The sequence below is a fragment of the Xiphophorus maculatus genome, chromosome 22, assembly GCF_002775205.1.
Source record: "Xiphophorus maculatus strain JP 163 A chromosome 22, X_maculatus-5.0-male, whole genome shotgun sequence".
Classification (NCBI taxonomy): Eukaryota; Metazoa; Chordata; class Actinopteri; order Cyprinodontiformes; family Poeciliidae; genus Xiphophorus; species Xiphophorus maculatus.
In genome coordinates this window covers 20,104,528-20,121,317 of record NC_036464.1, presented here as the reverse complement: position 1 = coordinate 20,121,317, position 16,790 = coordinate 20,104,528, and the positions used below count along the sequence as shown (strand labels likewise).

Below are 16,790 nucleotides of genomic sequence, written 5' to 3'. Positions count from 1 at the left end.
CCTTATATGTATGGCTGAACCTCCCGAGCTAATTAAAAACAAGTAAAGCTCAATTCTGAACTTGGACATTCTCTTCTTTCACTAACTCACCTGAACATATGTATCAGCTGTTCTAACCCGACACCCTGGAGTGATTGTTTATCCACAACTGAACCAGCTTCAGTCTTCATTACAATTTTGGTCCTTCGAGCCGGATTAAGCAACCACTACAGTCAATATTTCAAGGCCACATGAGAGACATTGGAGAGATGTAAACCGCCCACAAAGATTGAAGCATATACCATCATATCTCCAGAATTATGAGGTCAGCTATACACCAAGGGACCACATTACTGAGGAGGAGCAGCCATCTTCATCTGAAATGCTCAGATATCTTCAAAGCATGAGAGAGGAAAGCGACCAACTACGCAGAGAGGTCCAGCATCTTACAGATATAATCCAACAATCTCCTGGACAGGCATCAAAACCTCAGTCACAGTCCAAGCGTAGAGAAGAGGACACATCTACTACACCAGCACCTACTAGTAAGCCGACGCCATATAGTGGCCACACAGGCCCATGTCAGGCAGTAAGTGCCCCCTCGGTGATTAATGATGTTCCTCCAACTCCGCAAAGCCACCCACGTGACCCCATTGAGGACCTGGATCACTGTCTGCAGGAAGTGGGATTACTCAGCAAAGAGGACATTTCTCCTGTAACATCTCGAAGCTCATCTCCCTTCTCCCAAGCCAAGCCTATGGATTTCAATACTGATGATGGTATGGAACCAGAGTCGTCACATCAAAGAGAGTGTAAATCACACCGTAAAGCTTGTGATAAATCATGTGATAGCAAAAGGCCACATTTTAAAGCAGCATCCAACTCTGATGTCAAGTATTATCCCAACTATGAGGATGATTATGACCGCTATAATGAGCCCTATCACCATGATGACAGATCTCACCACTATTATGGTGTATCTCCATTCAAGTCAAGTCACCCAGACCACGGTGACGAATATGGCCCAATGAGGCCCAACCGACCAAGTAGTCCAAGCGCTCGCCATGATAGCCGCTACTATGGAGCAGAGAGGAGACAATCTTCTGATTACAGGGATCACCATGATGATTACCATGCAACACTCTATGAATGTGACAGAGAGAGAAGTCGGGGAGGCAGATACTCATCTGACCACCAACGTTCCCCCCATCTAGATCCTTCCTTTGGTAAATCCTCAGCACTAGAGTATTACCATGGTCCCAAACCGACTATCCCTTACTTCAAGTCCGAGGACCCTCGTGAGTTTGCCAGATTGAAACTAGCCCTCGACAATTTACTCCCATATGACGCTCCAGAGCATTTTAAGTTTCAAATACTCGCAGATCATCTCAAATGTGAAGAGGCGCTTCTTATAGCCGACTCATACAGTAACAGTCCCCTCCCATTTACAGACACTATAAGAGCGCTCACTGAGATGTATGGTCAACTGCAGCAGCTGGCGCTGAAGAGGATTTCTGATTTAATGGATGGACCTAATATAAGACCTGGGGACATTAAAGCATTTAAGTCTTTTGCCCTTCAAGTTCGAGCCTTAGTAGGAATGCTGCAGCAACTTGGAAGCCAAGGATGGACAGAACTGAGATGTGCATCACATGTCTCTCGTCTCCTAGTGAAGTTGCCACACGACCTAAGAGCACACTTAGAGCCGAACTTAATGGGATTCCTGTTGTGTCTCTGAGTTTGTTTTCACACAAATTACTGCATTTTGTGAAGATTTTAAATGAGAAACATGATGGGTAAAAAAAACAAAATTGCTTTCCCACCATGTCAGAAATAGAAGTGTGTGTGTTTCAAAGCTGACTGTACAGCAGTTACTGTTGGGTAGAAATGTAATTATTGGTAAATTTGACAATAGATGTGTACATTTGACATCTCTTCTTGGTTCTGTTCAATTACAAGTAGACATGACAGAAGTAGGTCTGTAATTAACCATTACATAATGTCAGCCATAGCATCTCTTCCAATTCTGCTGAAAGATGTTTTCTATTTCTTTGGAAAAGAAACTCCTACGGGTGTGTTGGATTTAAAACTGAGCTTACACACAAACACAATGACGCTTTCAGTTCTTTTAAGACATTTTGGAGACGGATTATAAGATGACTATCATCATGGGAGAACCCAAATTAGCTCCTCTGGGTTCTCCAGGAATGTCTTTGTTGCAGAAGTAAAGCTGTTTTCCCATCCCACATTCTGTGTTTGCCTTTCCCAGACAGTGGTTCCTAAGTCCTGTTGCCTGATTCCTAATGGGTCAATTGTGCGTTAGCTGCCTTCATATATAGGACTCTGTGTGTAGTCAGGGCCAGTCAGATGCACCATGTGATTTGTTACGCCAGTAAACTATATGAACTACATTTAGTTTAGAACATGTATCTATATTCATTAATCTTGCAGGATCCAAGTGTTTGTGTTTTTAATTGAAAACTGATGCATTGTTTTTTTTCCTTTTGCACTCCGGTTTAGTTTTTTTTTCCCCCCTGGATGTCCCAAACACTTTTCAATCAATTCATAAAAATACTCAATAAATTGTGAATAATGGCAATAATACAATGTTTCTGGGATTTATTTTAAATTAAATTAACAAATGCGTTAACTTTTTGTCTCTGGTAAAGTCCATAACTGTGGTTTGACTTGAAGAACAGGAACTTCTTTGTGTCAGTGGGTAACTTCTCACTGGAGCTGAGAAAAATCACATGCGGCGTTCCCCAGGGCTCCATCTTGGAGCCTCTCTTAATATTTACATTCTCCTTCTAGCTCAGATTATAATAAGTAATAAGATTAGCTGTTATAGCTCTGCAGATGATACTCAGCTCCACATTATGTCACCAGGTGAATCTGAACCCATTTAAGCATCGAACAGATGCTTAGAACAAATCGATGTGTGGATCAGCCACAAAGTTCTTCAGATGAAAAAAACAAAATGGTTTTCGAACCAGAGGAAGAATGATCAAGACACACAAGTCTAGTTATTACCGCTGAATACTAGACCCAAAATCTGGGTGTGGTGATGGACTCGGACCTGAACCTTCTGAGTCACATAAAGACAGCCACAAAGTCGGCCTTCTATTATCTGAAGAACATTTCTAGGATTAGAGGACTTGTGTCTGAGCGGGATCTAGAGAAACTCATCCATGCATTTATCTTTAGTCGCATCGATTACTGCAACAGTGTCTTCACAAGTCTGACTGACAAACCAGTCGTCCAGCTGCAGCTGGTCCAGAACGCTGCTGCTCGTGTTCTCACTAAAACCAGGAAGATAGCAAACATCACACCAGTTTTAAATTCCCTACACCAGCTCCCTGTAGCTCAGAGAATAGACTTTATATTACTGAAATCACTGAACGGCTTAGCAACACAATACATTAAAGATCTGCTGTTAGTGTATTAACCTTCCAAACCTCTCAAGTGTTCTGGTTCTGGTCTTCTCTGCATTCCCAGAACCAAACATGGAGCAACAGCATTCAGTTCACTCTCCTAAAAATATATCTATAAGCCAAATTTAGCTTCATCTAGTTCTTTGCAATTGCAAAATTGTAGATGACTGTGTTGAAGTGAGGTTAAAACATGCATGCGTCACATAGAGTGCTATTTTAGCTAGGATGGTGCAAATAGGATAAAAACAATAAAAAGCGAGCAGGGTGGGGTGCTTTATGAGGAGTTTGTGGTCATATCGCTGAGGAAGAAACAGACAGAAATCACATGCAGGACCAAACATCGCTCCATAATTTTTCAGGAGTTTACGTCGACATGCCAGGGATGGTCACATGCGCGTGAGTGGAATGTGAATGTAAAGCTGCACAAGGGTTGGGTTGAGGACCTCAGGGTCTGAGAGGCTGGAGGAGGAGATGCAGAGTGGGCTAGGTCTAGTGTTTAGTTGGGTGTTAACCTAGCGAACCTCTCTATGGTATAAATGAGGCGTGCGGGGCTTGTTCAGCCGTTGTGTTAGTTAATAAGAGGAAGCTGGGGTCTCCAGTCTGCGTTTAAAGGCTGCTGGACAGTAAGTGTCCTTTGTTTCAGGGTACTTTGTCATGTTTTGTTATTTAGAGAGTGTAGAGAAATGTGTTGAGATATTGCGGCATTCTGAATTGTGTTTTACAATCGTTGCCTAACTTTATCCACAAGCGGTAAGGTTTCTGTGAACTGTTGACTGTGTTTGACCACCTTCTGCTGTTGCAGCTGCATTTTTCACCCTGTAATGACTGAAATGTTTCCAATTAGGAAGTAGAGTTGTTGCCACATCTGTTTCTTAAGATTTGCGATGCTCTGCCAACTCAGCTGGCCAGAAGCCGCAGTGATTTCTGCTGAAAAGTTAATCTGCCGGTTCCGTCTAAAAACCACGATCGTTTGTTATGCTGAAATCAGCACTTCTTCTTTCTCCGGATGTCTATTTGAGCAGCCTGTGCCAGCTTGCTGCCAACTTTTTGTTCTTGCTTTTATAAATAATGTCTCTGCCTGGAAAATAACATTTTGTGAATTAATTAACTTACAGCAGAGGCTTGGGAGGCAGTATGTAAATATAATTAGTTACCAGTTGGGGGGGGGGAGCAGCTCTGAACATTTAAAATAAATAGCACTGCCTCCAAAACACAAAATCTAAACAAATGGAGATATTACAAACATACAGAGATCAGAATTTTTGTCACTTATTCAAGGTTTCCCCCAGGAAACTTGCTAAACATCCAGCTGCCCGTCGGGTTTCTCATTTAAAAGATTTTTTAAAAGTTGACCGGAAATTTGAAAGTATCACTTGATAATTATGTGTTATTGAAAGGTTGGGAGATTAACACCTGAACACCAGCTATATAGTCTTAATAAATGCAAACCTTTTAAAAACACTTAAATAAATAAGCAATGCTTAGCCTGGCGGGGACACAAGTGAAGCCTGGTGGCCCGCCAGTAGGCCTGTCGCGATAAACGATAAATCGATTAATCGTACGATAAATTAAAGCTATCGACGTCATTTTAATTATCGGCATTATCGTCTCTTCCGACCTTTTTCTCTTTCAGCTAATGAGACTGAATGAAAAAGGGCTCAACTCCGGTGCTCTCCACCGACTCCTCCCTTCCTCATTTCCTTAGTGTAAAGCCCAGCGCACACTGCACGATCTTAGAGCTGTCAGCCGATTGTCGGCTCATTTTCAAAACCTGACAGACCACACATTAGCCGACAGAAATCCTAGCTATAACAGTGCGAATGGTTCGTTCCTGCCGTGTGGTGTCCAACAATGGGCACAAAATAATGGCTACAAGTTCAGTGAACTAATTTTAAAACCAGGCATTAATCAATGCTTTACTACAATCTACCTGCAATGCATGTAACTAGTGTCAGCGTAAAGTCCTGACCGAATGAAAATCATTATAAACTATTTACGTCACGTTAACGAAGAACAGCTGAAAAGTTACCGGGTTTATCAACTGCGGTAGCAATTTCGCTCCAACTCCTCCTCTTGTCATTTCTATATTCTTTGCATGTTGAATAAACATTAATGTTGTTTCCACATATCATCTCCAATGTCCGCTGGACTTCGGGTAGCGCCGTGTCAGCTGTTTGGGATTCCCCTCCGTAATTTCCCGTCAGAAAGCAGGAGGAGAATCCGGGGTTTCTGATTGGCTGCCTGTCACATTCAACAGGCTGCGTTAAGATCCCAGTGGGGAAAAACCCTGATTTGGATCGGAGCGGCCAAGATGATCTACCATAACACACCACACAATCTTAGAAAGACCAACGATCTAATATTGTTGTATGGGGAAAAATAGGAGCAAAAAATCTGTAGTGTGAATTATTGCATCAGGTAGTCGATGTGCCCATCTTCTCTATTTAAATCTAATTATTACTGAAGGGCAACATAATATACAGACTTCATAATCTGCACTCTTTTGGTTGAATGCAGTATTTATTTCCACTTTGGCTTTATGTCGTTTAGTTTTTTTTTTTTCAAGTGAGTTTTTTGTTAATGGAAACTGAGAATCCATTTTATTTTTGTTTTTGGTTGTTTTGTTTATTTTGTTTATCAGTTCCAGTGTTTAGTGTTCTTTTGAAAATAAAGTGTATCTATCTTTGGCAGGAAATCGCATGCATTATTACGTCATTTCCATTAAATCAGTGTAAAAAGATCTTCAAACAATATTATCGTTTATCGCAATAATTTTTGAGACAATTAATCGCTCAGCAAAATTTGCTATCGTGACAGGCCTACCCGCCAGGCTTGTAATACACCGGGGGAAACCCTGTTATTGTAATATGTTAATATTCAGTACGAACCAGATCCGTTTTTTTCCCTTCCATATTTTAGAAGATCTATTTACACGAAGAAGGAATAGATTCTGCTGACTGTGAAAAATATAAAATTTTTTCTGTTCATTTCAGACCTGGTGCCCCCCAATCAAAGACTGAACACAAACCAGACACAGATTGAAAACCATGACGGCCATCAACGCACCTCAGGACAGGTGAGACTCGTTACTGTAAACCAGAGATAACATCTCTGTTTTGAACAAAACGCTCCCGTCTTTAGCATCCAGGCCTGGATGAAATCAGTTTGTTGATCTAAAGATGCTTCACTAATGAACTCTCATCTGGATTTCCTTTCCCAGATACCACGCAGTATGGATTATTTTTTTCATCCTGGGCTTGGGGACACTTTTACCGTGGAATTTCTTCATGACAGCAACAATGGTAAGATGTTTCTTCATCTTACCAACGAGCCTATTGTAATAATAAAAGATTTACTCCACAACCCAAACGAACTTTATTAATCAGCGTGTCTGAAATAGTCCAGTTAGGTGGATTTATCTCGATCCTTTAAAAATGTAAATTATTTTTATGAGCAATAAGAAATGCTGACTTTGCTAAAAAAAATAAGACAAAAAGTCTGGAATTTTATATTGAAATACTTTCTTCTTATGGCTCCTAATGTGATTTAATGCAATTATGTTCAACAGACCAAAAGGAACCAGAGCATCATTCAGTTGTTCTCTCTGTAAATCTTGTGTTGGAAAAACAAAAGACCAGTTGGTACTTTTCTCCAAGTCAAGTATTGAACACAAGGATCACATTTTTATATATTTTCCCACTTGTAAACTCTACATCTGGCGGAAAAGTACCACTGGGCATCACCCTGAACAAACCATCCCCACAATGAAACGTGGTGGTAGAAGCATCATGCTGTGGGAACCATTTTCTTCAGCCATGATAGACGAGCTGGTCAGAGTGAATGGGAAAGTGGTTTATCTTTCAGCAGGACGCATCTTTGATTTAAGAGATTGAAGAGTTTGAAAACTGAAGTTTACAGATTCTCTCCATTTAATCTGACTGAGTTTCAGCTTCTTTAGCAAAGAGGAACGGCCAAAAAAAGTCAGTCTAGATGTACAAAGCCGGTAGAGACGAACCCCAGAAAGCATTTTAGTTGAGGAAGTTTAGGGGATGTAAATATTGTTGCTAGACGCATCAGTGTGATTTATGTACTTTCGTAAATGAAAAGCGTCCCTGTCATTTCCCTCCACATGACACCAGCCTGTGACTCCGTTCTGCTCTGTGGCAGTGAGAGAACTGCGCTAATGCCTCTGCACTCCTCTCTGCTCTCCCTCAGTACTTCACAAGCCGACTGAAAGATCCAATAACCGAACACAACAATGCGACTTCAGAACGCAACATGCTGGAGTCAAAGTTCAACAACGTCATGACGCTGTGCGCCATGGTGCCTCTGCTCATTTTCACCTGCCTCAACTCCTTCATACACCAAAGGTAACGCTCGTCTTCTCTGCCACACGAGGTCAAACGCGCTAACAACTGTGTTGGATCTCCAGGATGTTTGTTTTTTACTTTTTAAAGTGACTGCTCCTTTGCGATATTTACTGAAGGAGAGATCATGCAGCATGAGCATCGGTCTCATCCTCTCATAAGGGATGTGTGTCTTTATGTCATGTTTGCTTTAATTCGACGTCAGTGAATGTTTTCCTTGGACAAACACAGGCAGGAGTGCTATTTATGTTTCCCACATCCCTCTTCTCACCTTGGATTTTCTCTTGTCTTTTTTTTACACCTGCTTTTTTTTGGTTTCCTTCCACAGAAGAAAAGCTAGGACATTCTGACTTCCTACGTTTATTCTAAACCGTATTTTGTTCTTATCATGGTCAGAAAACAGGTGAATGATTTTCTCTCACTTTCTGTATCGTCCTGTTTTGTTTTGTTTCAGAATCCCTCAGAAGCTGCGCATCTCGGGCAGCTTGGCCGTCATCTTCCTAGTTTTCATGGTGACGGCCATCATGGTCAAAGTGGACATAGAGCCCGTTCCCTTCTTCACCCTCACTATGATTAAGATAGTCTGCATCAACTGTGAGTGGTTTTGCTACATCTGAACTTTTAAAATGTTTAACACTCTGTGGAGTCGCCCACAGACCACTTTCCTGTTTTGCAACATATGTTGATGTGTTGTTATATGTGTCTAAGCATGAGAAACTTAAGAAGATTGTGTGGAAGATCGTGTCCTTTTACGTCTTTAAAGACTGAGTTTAACTTTTGACACAATCCTCGTCTGAATAGTGCATGAACACTGGGATCGATGGTGTGGATCTACAGCCTTCCTCCATGTCAGAACTGACAGTTTTACTTTTGTTGCTCATAATCTTGTATTTATTTGATTTGATTTATTTATGCCACTGAAATGAAAGGCAAATATGCAGTAGTACGACAGAAGTACTGCCAGTGGCTACAAAAGACAAAAAAAATAAAGAATAAAATAAATACCTAACTACTGGAGCTCAATAACCAGGTTATAGGTAAAGACAAACAGGAAGGTTGGGTGTTTTGAGTTTTAGCTCACAGACACATTTTCATATGTATAGATTACTTAACTATCATTTCTTAAAACGTTTTGGAACTTACATTTACTTTAAAGACAAAAATATATAAATGGGATTTATGAAGGTTGAGAACTCTCGCCAACTTTGACCCCATGATCCAATATGGCTTCCGTTAAATGCAGTAAAAGCTGCTGTAATGAACTGATTATTTTCAGTGCTGCCTACTTGTGTCTCATTAGCACAGTGGTATGGATATTAATGTACAAAATATGTTTTTTAATATGTTCCTTTAGGTTTCCAATGGATAATATGCACAACATTAGCAGATACTGTTAAACTGAGGGCAACGTGACTTCCAGCCAGTGGAGCACAGCATTAAACCTTGGCCTAGTTAAAGCACAACACAACCTTGTATAAATGGTGAAGCTCCTCTGTCGGACTGAATTAGACTTGTCTTCTTCCATGTCCATTTCACGTTAGGAATTTTATAGCGATGGGAAAACCTCCAAGCCCTAAACCCTACCAGAGCTTCACGCTGAGATTCTCAACACAGTCTCTCTTCTCGCTGTGTTTGTTTATTTGCAACAAGTCACAGCACAGCGGGGATAAGCTCATCCTCCTCCTTCTCCCCATTTGGTCGGTTCTGACCCGCATGTTCTCATGCACGAGGAGGCCGACGTGTTTTCATTTTTTCTTTAAAGGAGAACGCGGTGACCCCTAGAGCTTTGATGTTCAGCTCATAATTTCTGCATGCAGCTCAGACATTAGCTGTAGTTGAGAAAGTCATTTCTGCAGCGGAGTAATGGTTTAGTTTCTCTTCTTCTGGTCTTTGTATGTGTTCCTCTGTGTTTTAAGCTGTTTGATGTTCGTGTCTCGCCAGCGTTCGGCGCCGTTCTTCAGGGCAGTCTGTTTGGACTCGCAGGGATTCTGCCCGCCTCCTACACCACTCCCATCATGAGCGGACAGGGTCTGGCTGGCACCTTCGCTGCTTTCTCCATGATCTGCGCCCTGGCCAGTACGTATCTACAACGTTCTGGTCCAGTCAAAGGACAGCTGCGTACACTAGTGGTGGTTCTGGTTTACGTAAGGCGCATTTCCACTGGCACTTCGCGCTCTAACCGGTTGATGTGCGGTTCAGTTCTACACCGGGTAGTGAGCTTTTCTATTGCTTGGTCTGTTCCTCATATTGTTGAGCAGCAGCAGCAGCAGATGAATCAACTCTCTGCTGATGTTTGCTGAGGTTCTGGTTCTGATGGACTAAAATAAGTCCAGCTATTTAACTTTGTCTTATATACATTCATTGCTGCCCCAAACATAATGATGAAGGCCCATATCAAATGATTATTTCACTATGAATGTAAATTAATTACAACCTTTTGGATTTAGGCAATGCAGTTAAAAGATGTAAACCAGTAGCCATGCATAAACGCCATTATTAGTATTATTATTTAAACCAAATGAAACATAAAATTCAATTAATATCATGTAGTTCCTGTGTTTCACACAACAGCTCCGTCGGAAAGCTGACCATTTTAGTTTTGTCCATATTTCAGAGAAATGAGCGGCTAGCAGCGCCGCTAATCCATGGTCAAACTTTCCGAATGTGTTCCTGCTTCTCCTCATTACTCTCACAATTAAACTGCATACAGATCTCTGACCGCATGCAAGCTAAAGTTAAACTCTAAATGCTAAGGGTCGTTTTGGAGTTGTCAGTGACATAAATCACGAGCTGATCAATGACTGCGATCAGCTGTCGATCAAATGGTTTCGGTGCCTACGTCGGTCGGTTCTGCTGGTACTACGACCCGAGAGCGTATGGGTTAGGGTTAGGGGCGGGCTTGTGGAAAAGCGCCTACAGAAAGCTGCAGGTTCAACTCACAGCAGATGGATCTGCAGCTTCTGTTTTACACAGACCTGAATAGATCCAGTTTAATCATCAGAGGCTCTTGAGGAACAAGAAACAAGACGTCTTTAGCAACCTCAGTGCTGATATCAGAAATTATCCTTCCACACACATGCTGTATTATTAAATATGCTTAGTAATGAGTCTATGTCTTGGGTAATTATAGATGATTAATCAGTGGCTCCTCAGTAACAAATCTGTTTCTTATAAGTTGTTTATCTTTCAATAAAAACTGCTGGGACTTTTTTCGGTCAGTCTAGTTGCCACTCCCCTTCACATTTTACTACTCTAAAGGGCTTTACACTGTATTTCTTACTGAACCCATCACACCACCTCATATAAAGTGCCCTAATTTCTCAACCAGCTTCCCAAGAGCAAAATATTGTTTATTTAAAAATTAGAATCATCCACATGATATTTTTCTAATTTGGACACACTTCCACATTGAAACATGGATTTGATACTAATCACACCACTAGATATTCTTCTTTTTCTGAACATAGACGTTAAAAAGTCATTATAATTTAGGGATTTTGTATGTTGTTTCTGACTTCAGGCGGATCAGAACTGCATGACAGTGCTTTTGGTTACTTCATCACGGCCTGCGTTGTTATTCTTCTGGCCATTACGTCCTACTTCATGCTGCCCAAGATGGTAAAACTCACCCACTCTGACAATAACGCTGCTTCTCTTGACCTCCTCGTTAACTTGGTGATGGTTGTGTTTTCATCACCAGGAGTTCTTCCAGTATTACATGGAGAGTAATAGATCAGCACCGTCTGCTGACGAGGAAAACAAGATGGACTTACTGAAGAAAGGTACAGGAAACATTATCGCTATTTAAAACGAGATTGTTAAACTGAGTTTCTCAGCAGAAATATGCTGCAATATCTGTGAACAAAAAGAACTTCTTCACCCCATTAGCCTCTGGAGGATTTTAACTTTCTATCTGAGAAATGCCAGGAAGTCTGAATGCGGTTTTCATTTTTACGTCATGAGAAACATCCAGCTATTTTTGCGACGTTCAGCAGTTGTTATTTGTTTATTTTTGCTGAATGCAGAGTTTTCAGTTCTTCCTGCGATCTGGAGTTAAATTTTAAATCCTGCTGCTCATCTGGCATTCAGCTACAAAAACCCCCCCAAAAACCCAGCATTTCCATCCAAATCGCTGTAAACCAGGTGCCTGTTTTCCTCCTAAAGGCAAAACAAACAAGTGTATTTACTACCAGACTTTTACAAAAAAAAGTGCTACACTCTGCTTTGGCGAATATTATCTTTTCAGACTCTGATTGTTGCTCGACTGGAAACAACTGGAAACTTCTGAAATCACATTTGATCCGGCAGAGATCAGAAAGAGAGACGCTTCTCCAACTTTCTGTTTGGAGACAGTGAATGCATGTGACTTGTCTGGGCAGAAACCGTCTGCAGTGGGAAAATGTAATCATATTTTGTTTGTGACTGACTTTGTGCGTGTTGGGTTGTTGATGTTTGGGTTGGCTACGGCAGCGACGAGCGCAAACTAAAGCCTCATCTTGGTTTGTTTATTTTGTTGCTCAGAAAATCAGGACGAGAAGCGACCGGGGACGGATCTGATGGAGGAGGAAACCAGCGGCGGCACGTCAGTGTTCAACATCTTCAAACAGGTCTGCTCACATCTTATTAGTTATGACTTGAGGTGAAAAACCTGCAGAAATATTAATAATTTAAGCTTAACGTGTCTCCTTTAATCTTGTGAAAACACGTGATCAGACATTTCAGTGTTTTTGGATTAGCATGTTTCCATATGTTGCGTCGTCGCTGCCCTCAGCAGAGAGGCGACCAGATGTACAGCAAACGACAGAGACGGAGCGTAATATTGATAATATCATCCTTGTGCTCTCTGATCAGATCTGGGTGATGGCTCTGTCTGTGTGCTTCATCTTCACCGTCACCATAGGAACGTTCCCGTCGGTGACCGTAGACGTGAAGTCGACGGTGGCGAACGGCAGCGCCTGGAGTGAGTCTGGGAAGGGAGATTGTGACCAATAACGCAATAAAATAAAGTTCTCAGCGCCTGAGAAAGTTCCTGAGAATAATTTCTCTTTTAACTCGAAATGATTTTTTAAACTTGAATTACTAAAATTAAGAAACTTTTCAATTTTATCCTAATTTTATTGAGATGGTCCTTCAAGTAAGTAAAATCGGTGATGTTTTGTCTACAATTGACTTTAAGTTTGGAAGTTATTGTGAGTAAATTTGTGAAAAATAAAGTGAATCATTTCTGAATAATTTTAGTCACACTTAAAGATTTAAAAATTCGGTTTTTAGCATGAAATCATGCTGCTGCTCGAAAACTGAAATGAATTTAATGGATGGCACTAAACGAGGAGAATGCTGTATTTTCACACCATCTTCACTTTGGCCTCCATTTATACGTACATGTTTGATTTCCAGTGCTAGTATAAGTAGGGCTGGGTGAAACGGCGTAAAAATAAAATCTCGTTGGTTTCCTGTTTTCAATTCTAATCAACGTTTACCAGAAGAAGGTCTTAAAATAACAAGTAAAAAGGCGTTTTAATGAGAAAAAAGCTTCCGTAGAGTTATCAAAATCTGCTTGAGGAGCTCAGTCCTGCTACTGATAATATTTTGATAGTGACATGCTGAAAGATTAAGTGTCTTTATCTTTAAAATGATACCAGAGTATAACTTCACAAGATGCTGAACACGTTTTATTTTATTTTATTTAGTGTGTTCTCATAATGGTCCGACTTTGTTCTGGCGATATTGAATCGCTGTTCTGGTATTTTCTCAACTTTATTGTCATACATCTTTATTTTCTTATTATTACAGCTGTATTTTTGTAATATTATAACTTTGTTATTGTACAGTAGTTAAAAAATAAGCCCTTAATAAAAGATAAATAAAAGATGGCCGCCCTGGGCGTGCTGACACCACTCTGAATGTTTTGGTGTGCCGTGACGTTGTTCCCATCAGCAGACAGGTGACCACAGGCACACCTTTAAAAATTAAAGCCAAAAACTGAGTCGATTAATTTTGACTTTATCGACTCAAAAGCCAAAAATTGAGTCGATAACGTCGATTTATCTCCTGGCCTTTCAAGTCATGTTTCCGTTTTAAAAGCCTCTTTGCTCTGATCTTTCTCCAGAGACGTACTTCATCCCCGTGTCGTGTTTCCTCCTCTTCAACATGATGGACTGGGCCGGCAGGAGCCTGACGGCCGTCACCATGTGGGTCAGTAGCAGCGCCGATACGCTGATTTGACCACAACACACCAACAAGCCCACCTGTACGTCTGCCTCTTTAAACCGTCCATGAATCTGCAGGAACAGCAGAGAACTTTCTCTGCTGTTCCTGAGACGCAGACGCTCGCTGCGTCAGATGTTTACCCCGAGTGAATCTATGCCTCGTGAGGAACGCTGGAAAATCAAAAGTTGTTTCCCGTTGAAAGTCCGGAAGGCGAGGTTATTTTGCTATTTTGCAGATGTTTGCTTTGGAGAGCAGTCTGTGTCTTTTCTTTCCGAGTGAAAAAAGTCTATATAGTTCAGAGGAAAAAAGACGATGGGGATCCTAAAGGAATAATGGCGGCGGGGTCACAGACGCTGAACTCAGTGACTCTTAGTCATTCAGACATTTTTAGATCATTTCTCAGCAGCAATAAAAAAAGCATTTATAGTGCAGAAACTTTTAATTTGCAACTTTTATTGTAAATGGATGAATTTATACGTCAGTTTTCTAGAACTGGCGACTGCAAACTGATTCATCTGGTCAGATTGCAACTCATCTTACTCTACGCACTGATCCACTGTCTACATTTCTGGAGAGATGTTCTGTAAACTCATTTAAAAACACAAAAATATATATTTAACAGGTTAATATTTGATGTAAAAACAATAAGTCAACTTATTATTTGCATTTGTAGGACAAACACTTGCAAACTCTGCAAATGTATCTGCACACTGTGTCAACAAGAGAGCCGTCAGCTGACACGACTGGAAAAAATGATGTAACGTCTTCAGTTTGGTAAAAGATGCTGTCGCTTCCCAGTCAAAACCAAACAAAGTGGGAAGTTTGCAAAAGGAAAACGTCATGTCTCGAGACGTTTTTTCTTTACTTAATGCTGCGTCAGGTTTGATGATGAAGTCATTTTCCTGGACGGTTCCCCTCATTTCCTAACCGGCTCTTAAATCTCTCTGAGTCTACACAGGCCGGTTCACCTGAATGGCATTCAGTCCAGATCTTAATGCAGCTGGAAAAAAAAACTAGGATTACGCCGACGCTTGTGCTGCTTTATTCATTCCGTCTCAGCTTGATCTGAAAACGACATATTTTATTTTATAGGCATGTTTCTACAAAGCTAGATAGAGAAAGTATCGTCATGTTTCCTCTGATTTGTTTGTTTGTTCTCTTTCTTGCTGCAAAGCAAAATCCTTGACTAATTCAGCCAGAAATGTTGGCTCCTGTCCCAAGACAACATGGAGGCCACTATTCAGAACGTCAACAAATAAAAGGGGAAAAACGTAGAAGTTTTAATTTCCTGTGAACGAGCCGAGCGGATGTAAAGGATTCAAGAATAAACGGAGTACAGTTACGGCACAAACTCGCCGCAGAGGAATGCGGCTCCGTGACGGTCAGCTGCTGCAGGAGCATGTGAGCTCGCTTATCATCGTCAGATGAAGACGGTCGGGTCTGATTGGATTTTCCTGGTCCTGCAGTTGACCGCTCTGTGAAATCTCTTTGTCCCGTGATTAGCGCCGAACCGCTTGCCTGGTCGGCGCACGGAGACGATGACGTCAGGGAATGATGGCGGCAGATAATGTTTCCGACAGGGATGTGGACGAGGTTATCTTTGTCTTTCGCTGGTAAAATTTGTAAAACTGTTCATCGCAAATGTTCTGAAATCATGATGAGTCTTTAAAAAAAGTCATTCAAAGACCCAAAATAACCTGAAGGAAAAACTTCACACAAGGGTAAAAATCTGAAAACTTCCTCTACATTTGTATAAAATGTAAGAGTTAATCATTTTACCACCATTCATATCATTACCACTAAATATCACGTGACATTCTATGCCCAAGTGTAGATAGTTGCACTTACTCTGTTTATCACTCAGTAACTACTCAGTACATTTGAAGTTCTGACCCGTCCCATGTTGTCCCTCTGTGTGTCCAGCCGGGTAAGGACAGCATCTGGCTTCCTGTCCTGTGTGGCGTCAGAGTCGTCTTCATCCCGCTCTTCATGCTGTGCAACGTCCATCCTCGGGAAAACCTCCCCGTAGTGTTCGTTCACGACGCCTGGTACATCGGCTTCATGATCCTCTTCTCCTTCTCCAACGGATACCTGGCCAGCCTCTGCATGTGCTTCGGACCCAAGTAAGGCTTTGGGACCTTCTCTGACCTCCGGTGGGGTCGTCAGCCATAATTAGAGGGAAAGCCGTCAAATTTCGATTGCAGGTTTAATGTTGGAATGTTTGAACCGTCTTGAGCTGAAGTCTGGACTGAGTCACATCTACATTTAATTAAACACACAAACTATGATATGTTTAGATATTTCCAAGAGGACAAATGCTAATTCTATTCTTTGCTCTGATCTCGGGTGTTTTAAAATAACTAACATTGTATTCTTAGATCAATTTTTCTGGGTTGATCTATGACGTTGTTAAGAACATTAGTTCTAGAGTGTGTAAATAAACGTGTGTGTGGTTGAAATGTTTGTTACCTTATGGGCGTGTCTTTTGTGGAACCTTTTTGGGGAGGAGGCCCGCTTCAAACTGCTCTTTTATAGAAAGTGCTGTGATAAGAGCTGGAGTTTCATTGGCTGAAGCTTAAAGTAGTTAAAATAATGTTTTATAAACAAAAAATGTCTGCCTGATATTTTATTATTGATAAGTAATTGTTAGTGTTTGCATCTGTGCATGTGAAAGTTGACTTTGTTTCCATTCACACCCTGGAAGGCTGAGCTGATTGGCTGATGTAAATTGAGAAGGCGGGGTTTAACGATGTGGCAGGACGGCTGCCATTTTTAAAATCTGCTGTGTTGAACCAGCTTTGTT

General features: G+C 41.2%; 1 protein-coding gene across 5 annotated transcripts in view; it reads left to right on the top strand.

Moving 5' to 3' along the window:
- LOC102234367 (equilibrative nucleoside transporter 1) overlaps positions 1 to 16,790 on the top strand; it is a 41,651-nt gene that overhangs the window by 23,284 nt on the left and 1,577 nt on the right. For 4 of the 5 annotated variants that reach the window (XM_023327672.1, XM_023327671.1, XM_023327673.1 and 1 more), the window contains exons 2-12: positions 6,404 to 6,486; positions 6,631 to 6,712; positions 7,626 to 7,780; positions 8,232 to 8,371; positions 9,719 to 9,853; positions 11,298 to 11,395; positions 11,478 to 11,559; positions 12,299 to 12,384; positions 12,629 to 12,737; positions 13,887 to 13,972; positions 15,911 to 16,110. In XM_023327672.1, the coding sequence (XP_023183440.1) occupies positions 6,458 to 6,486; positions 6,631 to 6,712; positions 7,626 to 7,780; positions 8,232 to 8,371; positions 9,719 to 9,853; positions 11,298 to 11,395; positions 11,478 to 11,559; positions 12,299 to 12,384; positions 12,629 to 12,737; positions 13,887 to 13,972; positions 15,911 to 16,110 (1,202 nt within the window). In that variant the 5' untranslated portion in view covers positions 6,404 to 6,457. Of the gene's footprint in view, positions 1 to 3,933; positions 4,034 to 6,403; positions 6,487 to 6,630; positions 6,713 to 7,625; positions 7,781 to 8,231; positions 8,372 to 9,718; positions 9,854 to 11,297; positions 11,396 to 11,477; positions 11,560 to 12,298; positions 12,385 to 12,628; positions 12,738 to 13,886; positions 13,973 to 15,910; positions 16,111 to 16,790 lie in introns of those variants that run through there. The other variant, XM_023327670.1, reaches the window with a different exon arrangement.